This window comes from Gregarina niphandrodes (genome assembly GCF_000223845.1).
Source record: "Gregarina niphandrodes unplaced genomic scaffold scaffold00062, whole genome shotgun sequence".
In the NCBI taxonomy this organism is placed as follows: Eukaryota; Apicomplexa; class Conoidasida; order Eugregarinorida; family Gregarinidae; genus Gregarina; species Gregarina niphandrodes.
The window spans coordinates 18,204-25,357 of NW_011646048.1; the positions used below are offsets into that span (position 1 = coordinate 18,204).

The 7,154-nt window shown below is 55.9% G+C and overlaps 3 protein-coding genes across 3 annotated transcripts; all 3 read left to right on the forward strand.

The window, feature by feature from the left end:
* Positions 1-69: 69 nt before the first annotated feature.
* On the forward strand, positions 70-420 carry GNI_175420 (hypothetical protein; the record flags this gene model as incomplete). Its single annotated transcript, XM_011136351.1, has 1 exon — positions 70-420. The coding sequence occupies one exon, from the start codon at positions 70-72 to the stop codon at positions 418-420; it is 351 nt and encodes a 116-aa protein (XP_011134653.1).
* Positions 421-2,368: 1,948 nt separating this feature from the next.
* GNI_175430 (hypothetical protein) lies at positions 2,369-4,180 on the forward strand (the record flags this gene model as incomplete). Its single annotated transcript, XM_011136352.1, has 1 exon — positions 2,369-4,180. The coding sequence occupies one exon, from the start codon at positions 2,369-2,371 to the stop codon at positions 4,178-4,180; it is 1,812 nt and encodes a 603-aa protein (XP_011134654.1).
* Positions 4,181-4,345: 165 nt separating this feature from the next.
* GNI_175440 (hypothetical protein) lies at positions 4,346-6,244 on the forward strand (the record flags this gene model as incomplete). Its single annotated transcript, XM_011136353.1, has 1 exon — positions 4,346-6,244. The coding sequence occupies one exon, from the start codon at positions 4,346-4,348 to the stop codon at positions 6,242-6,244; it is 1,899 nt and encodes a 632-aa protein (XP_011134655.1).
* Between the last annotated feature and the right edge of the window lie 910 nt (positions 6,245-7,154).

Below are 7,154 nucleotides of genomic sequence, written 5' to 3' on the forward strand. Positions count from 1 at the left end.
ATCGACAACGGTTCGGTGCTCGGCGGAACGTGGACCAAAGTCAACCCGGAGCCCAAGGGACTCAGCACGATGGTAATCGGGCCAGAGGCTGCAAGAGAGCTCGCAAATTACCCCCGCCGCTTCGACTGTTCAGGCGCCTGCTCTAACTGTACGCGTCAGAGCTTCGAGCACTTCAAGGAACACGACTGCACTTGTGCCTTCGGCTACATCGCCTGTCAAAGCTACGAACGCGGCATCACCTATCTCCATGAAGAGGAAATACAAACTGTTTCGCGCGCGGCCGGTGTGGATGTAAAAATGGAGGAACTTTTACGCCAGATACCGGAGCTCGGCGAGAAACACAAACTCGTCAAGTACTGCTTGCACGCGTGCTACGATACACCGGAAGACGACATAGCACCCAACCACCACAAAGACTAACTTTTAAATTCTCCACAACTTTCCCTTTTCATGCAACCAAATTCCCCTTTCAGCCGTTGAAGGTCTGAATTCGCTGTTTGGCGTGCGTGGTCTGGTGACCTGCCATGACGCACCGGAAGACGACACAGTGTGTGTGTGTCGTAATGGTGTGCTGGTGGACCAGGTTGCTCTCGTCGACACAGGAGACCACTGCAGCTACCACGAACCGAGTCGCATGAACGACGACCACTCTAGATAGCAAATTTCCCCAGCCACAGTCCTCGGCCCAACCACAGTCCTCCTCGGCCCAACCACAGTCCTCCTCGGCCCAACCACAGTCCTCCTCGGCCCAACCACAGTCCTCCTCGGCCCGACCAAATCAAACAGTCTTCGTCCTGACTTCGACACAGCTATTGGTGCGCTAAACAAACGACGACAGAGCAAACTGTCTCGACAGAAGTCCTCCGCGTCCTTCGTGACGCCCGGCCACCAAAAGTACTTAACCTCACATCCTTTTTGTCCCGGATGTCCTCCAACTCGTCCATAATGATGGTACGTCAGCAGTGTTAGGACTCACAGTGATTCCTCACCCACAGCCCTGTTCCCGTTCCTCATTCCAAACGAGCTTCTTGAACAAGTCAGTGATACCAGCGACTCTACTAGCGAACTGAGGAGTGAGGTACGCTACAGAACCTAAGGACGGCCTCAGCTCCCTTACATTGCTTGCACTCCTCGCCCACAACGAACCCCAGCAGCTTCGCTTCTTGCTTGACGTATTCTTCAGCTTAAGAAACAAACCTTCCTCGCAGCTCCTCCCGAGCACCTTGTCCAGACACCAACGTCTACATGAAACGTCATACCCGTTAATTGCACTTGCCAACAAGTCCTCATCTGACTTCTCACGAAGATGTCTGCGCAATCATGTCCGACCACTTTCTTCCTGGTAAAAAAACCTCTGATGGCACCAGCGCCAACTGACGAGCCAGGCCGGTAGACGTTCGTGTCTAAAAGTGTTTCGAAGTCGACTACCACTTAGTTCAGCATCACCCCTTTCGTAACTCTCGCAAGCTTCTAACGTATCTACAAACTCGGCCACCTGGTAGCTTCACTCCATTCTTCATTGCCACTCCATAGTCGAGCACTCGTTTTTTTCTTTTCTTGGCGTTTCTCGTCAACTATGGGCTCCTTCTCTTCCAGCTGATTAATCTTCGTCGCCACTTCTAAACAGGCATCGTAAAGGGCCTTCCTTGAGTTCAGCGTCGGCGTTCAGCGTCGGCGTTCAGCGTCGGCGTGATAATAATCAGTTGATTGCCCTTCTCGTACATCTCGATTCCCAGGCTGCCATACTTGTTGTCAAACACCCGAACCCGACAATCCTTTGATCCGTCTCGTGCGAGTCGCTACACTCCAAGTTCGTGATCCCATTTTTGGCAGCTGCTACACCCGAAGTTCATCATCGGCCAACACTTCGACCAGCACGTTCGGTGCCTATTCTCAGAGCGACGACCTTGTCCAGTTGTCTCTCCGGCTTCGGATCAAACTTTAGACCCTCCACCCGGCCACTTCTTGCTGATACCGCTACTCTGGCTCGCGGGTCCGTCTAGTTCCTCTGGTCTGTCAAGGTCGTCGTCGTGCTTGGGTGTGATTGGTGTCGGTAGATAGTTACATTTCAGATGTTTCCCGCCCAAAAAAACCGACGCTTGTAGGTCGACAGCACGTTCAGACCACACCCGACCGACAATGGATTTAAAAAAGGAGGAATTTTCAAGGGGAAAATCACCAAGCCACAAACGCTGGGTCCAACCACGAAACCCGCACACGTACAAAAACAGAACCGAGCGCACTCCACGCAGTGAGGTGAGTGAAGCGTCACGACAGAGCAGCGACCCGATGTGCACTAAAGGACATTGCGGTGGAGGACATTTTCCCGTTAAATTTTTTCGTTTGCAACCACATAGAAGGTACAAGAATGAGGTCAGTGTTCGGAATGCAGTCACGAATTCTGGAGCTGGTGGAGCAGTTGGCCTACGTGGTGAACAAGGACGGGAGCGAGCCGGTGATAACGCCGGAGATGGACGTGCGATTGATGACTGTGGGGGTGCGCCGCAAAGGCGTGTTGGTGGATCGGCTCAGCCTGCTCGCAGTGGCGCCCAAAACGCGGCTGTGCGCCCTCGACAACGTAACACGGGCATCCAACTTAAGGAAGGGCGGTGAGCCGCGCTCGCGGGGGTTGGCGTTCAGCGTCACGAACGAACGCAGAGGCTACCAGCGGCTGGAAGCGGAGTCGGTTGACGATGAGGGAGAAGACTTCGGTTTCGATGTGCTGCGAGATTGCGTACGATTTCGAACGTTCTTGCACGAAGGCAAGCCTGCCCCCCACACGGAGAGGATGTTGGCGGCTGGCCTGAAGAGGATGTTTCGAGCGGTGACGGTGGCGGACTGGGAGGACTCGGATAAGGCAAAGAGGATTTGGGAGGACGTCTTTGGCCAACCAGAGCTTGACCCTCGGCATCCCCACCAGTCGGCCCACCAGTCGGGCCACCAGTCGAGTCATCATGAGTCGGATCAGGGGGAGTTGGAGGTATGTTTTTCGCGCGAGCTGACGGAGGGCGAGTGGATCGAGTTGTCGCCGAATGTGCCAGAGAGTTGGCGCGACGCGGCGGCTGCGTTGTTGCCAAAGTCACTGTTGGAGCCGCGGCCGATGTTTGAAGCGGAAGCTTCTGACTCAGCGTTTAGGTTAATGCTGGGGGAAACGGGTTGGATTGAGCCGCCGACCGTGACCCCGATGTCGCAGAGAAGCCGCTGGACCAAGTGGGCGCACGCGGCGAAGTGGGGCACAGGAGTGTTCTTGACCTTGTCTGTTGGTTTCGGATTGGTGAAAGCGGTTGAAATGTTCGTGGATGGGTGGTCCGGTCCGTCCCCGAGTACGCCGCCGAGTACGTCCCCGAGTGCCCCCCCGAGGAACTTGACGGACACGTACAGGTTGACAACTGAAGACCTCGTCCTCTTGGAGCGACCAATTGAGGAGTGTGAGCCGTTTACGCCAGTACCAGTTATACTGCGTTGGGCACCGGCACCTGACGTGTGCAGTGGCGGCGGTGGTCATATGGTTTGCCGTATGAAGGCTGGACATGGCAATCCGAAACGGAACATCTGCTATCGATTCGGTTTGGACCAAGGGCACACCTTTCGCAGCATTTGGCAGGCATTCATAGAAAGTCCCCTCGCCACATACTGTGGCCCTGTTTGTAACTCCAAGCGGGAACTTGAAACCCTAAACCAGCAAATCATCGATATACTTGGCACGAACCACACACTTAGCACACTTGACATCAGCAATCTTGACATCAGCAATCTTGACATCAGCACACCAGACACAGTTACCACTACCAGCACACCCCCCGTCTCCTGGCCAATGCTCCCCTGGATCCGCCGTGAAGTGCTCCGCGGACCGAAAATCAATAACCTCCATCCCAGTAGCTTCGGGTCTCAGGCCGAATCCATACTCGCTAACTACCCGCTTCATCAGGACTGCTCCGGGAACTGCACTGAGTGCAGCACAGAGAGCTTTAAGCACTTGACTGAAAGGGACTGCACTTGCGACTTCGCCGTAGCTGTCTGCCAAAGCCGAGACCGTAATGGTGTCGTCAAGACAACCTCGCGCGTAGCTGGTTTCAAAACGGGCATGCTGAACGTTGTGCGGAAAGTACCTACATTCGACGAGAACACACAATTTTCACATGATTGCGCCCACGCCTGCCACAGCGCGGACCAATCCTGACGTGGTCGGGGTTATGTCATGGCCGGTGCAACATGAGTGTGTGTGCACACACTTGAACATGGACGCCTGACTGGATCGAACTAACCCACAGGTTCCGGCTGCCTCGTATTGTCATGGCTGTTCCCGTCACTGTTCGAGAAGTAATTTTTTTGGGGGGGTACAAGAATGAGGTCAGTGTTCGGAGTGCACTCACGAATTTTGGAGCTGGTGGAGCAATTGGCCTACGTGGTGAACAGGGATGGGAGCGAGCCGGCGATAACGCCGGAGATGGGCGTGCGGTTGATGACTGTGGGGGTGCGCCGCAAAGGCGTGTTGGTCGATCGGCTCAGCCTGCTCGCAGTGGCGCCCAAAACGCGGCTGTGCGCCCTCGACAGCATGCCGCAGGCCTCCAAGTTCTGGAGAACTGGGATGCCGCACTCCACGCGACCGGCGGTGCGCATCGTGAACGAGCGTAACCACTCCAGGCAGGCGGGTGAGGAAACGATGCAACTGGTGACGTGTGGACAGACTTCAGTTCCTGCAGCAGACTTGGGTTTCGATGTGCTGCGAGATTGCGTACGATTTCGAACGTTCTTGCACGGGGGCAAGCCTGCCCCCCACACGGAGAGGATGTTGGCGGCTGGTCTGAAGAGGATGTTTCGAGCGGTGACGGTGGCTGACTGGGAGGATTCGGATAAGGCAAAGAGGATTTGGGAGGACGTCTTTGGCCAACCAGAGCTTCACCATCGGCATCCCCACCAGTCGGGCCACCAGTCGGGCCACCAGTCGGGCCACCAGTCGGGCCGTAAGTCGAGTCGGGGGGAGTTGGAGGTATGTTTTTCTCGCGAGTTGACGGAGGGCGAGTGGATCGAGTTGTTGCCGAATGTGCCAGAGAGTTGGCGCGACGCGGCGGCTGCGTTGCTGCCCAGGTCAGCGTTGGAACCAGCGCCGATCGTTGTGCCGCCTGTTGTTACTTCGTCGGGTGAACAGGAGATGCGGCCGTCGCCGTCGCCGTTGCCGCCGTCGCCGTTGCCGCCGTCGGCACGTAGCTGCATGTGTGTGAGGAGTGGGTCGCGAGTGGACTGGCGACTGGTGGCGGGCTTGTCCTTTGGGGCTCTGGTGTTGTACGGTATCCTGACCCCCTTGTCGGGGGGAGAAGTGAAGGGGAATGGGAACGGGAACGTGTCGTCGTCACAGACGTCGTCACAGACGCCGTCACAGACGCCGCGGTTATGGACGGGTAGTGAATTGTCGAACGGTCTAGTATTGTCTACAGCCGACCTGTCGCGAATAGGGCTTCCTCGTGGCGAGTGTACGCGCCACGCTTGGTTCGGAGGGTCCCGTCCGATGTCTGCGTCGAAGAGCACTGCGTTCTCAGCGTATTTGAAAGATCTCTGCTTCGGCGGCAGCGGCGGCCTACTCTGCAACTCCACTACCGCAGACGCGCGTGAGATCTGCTATCGATTCGGCACGCACCAAGGTCGGCCCGCAAGCAGTCTATGGGGCGCTTTAGTTGGTTCGTCCACTTCCTGCCGTGAGTTCTGCGATCCCCCACTCATTGAACTCCACCGCCTCAGCTTCCAGGTCGCAAATGCCCTCGCCGCCAACACTTCTGTCGTCGACGCCACTAAGTCGAGACTGACCAATGCGTCGGTCAATCTGTCGCCGTGGACGGAGGTGCCGGGTCCTGTGCATTTGACACTAGGTCCGGCGGACGCGCCTGCACTTGCGCGCCTGCCCCGGAAAGAGACGTGTTCTGGTTATTGTTCGCGCTGCAGCAGGGCGAGTTTCTCGGCGATGCGGAAAGACTGTACCTGTGGCTTTGCCTACGCCGTGTGTCAGGACGTCAAAGTCAGCAACAACGAACCGCGCACACTCCACCGTGTAGCCGGACTTCATGCTAACATGCCCGAGCTCATAAGCAAACTCCCACCACTGTTTAACACCCCCAACAGTCACTTAGAAAACTGTTGGTACGCCTGCCACGCAGTCCCTCTCGAACCACCCCCAACGCCTGCCTACGTAAGGACCACCCACCGACCTACGTATCGACCTACGTATCGACCTACGTATCGACCTACGTAAGGACTATCGCTCGCGTCTATAGCGAGTCAGATTGCAGCGCGGGGCTGGAGTCTTTTGCCGCTGTCTTTTCCTGCCGGGAACAACCTTCTTGCTTGACAAACTGGGGGGGTCAAACAACCGTCATTCTGGTCCAAATGTCACAACGTCGGATCAGTGACGTGGCCGACAATGTGTTACACACACTAAAGTATGGAATACACTCAAGTGTTAGCTGCAGAACATGCGTCCGAGTTCGCTCGTGTGTGCATTATTGCCACGGTCCAAGTGAGCGACGGCCCCGGGCAGTGCAAGACGAGGTTTTCGATGGGAAGCCCAGGGTTCGAAGAAGGGGCACAACAACATGGACGGATGGCTAGAAACGGTGGCTGAGACGAGGATTAGAAGCCCAGACGACAAATAGGGCCAGCAAGGAAAGCGGCACAGGAAACCGATAACGGAAACCAGGGACGCGGGTCTGAACCGTACCTAGCCGAGGGAGCACATCGCCTTTTCTCGTTGGAGGTTCTGAATACATTTCACGAAAAGATTGTGGAACCGGAACAGATGACGGCTATTTTCATCCAAGTGAAAAACTGCCGGGATGGACTTGCTGAAGGACCGTTGTTGGAGGCAATGGTGGAGCAGGTACGTCTGGAGCCAGCTACGGTATCAGTGGACGGCTGTCACTTCTGGTTATTACAACGGACTAGGCAACGCACTAGGCGACCCCTGAGTGTAAATTGTGCGTCATTCACCTTCGGAAGCCTCTTTGAGAGGTTCCAACAGAGTGTCGTGGCTTTGTTAACAAGCCTCTTGAACGACACTGTCCATCTCATGGCTTCCGTGGATCATGGTCGTAAGCCGGAAGAGCAACTACGAGTGGAAAAGACCTTTTATGAAATGATTACCAAACTGCCAGATTATGTTCCTG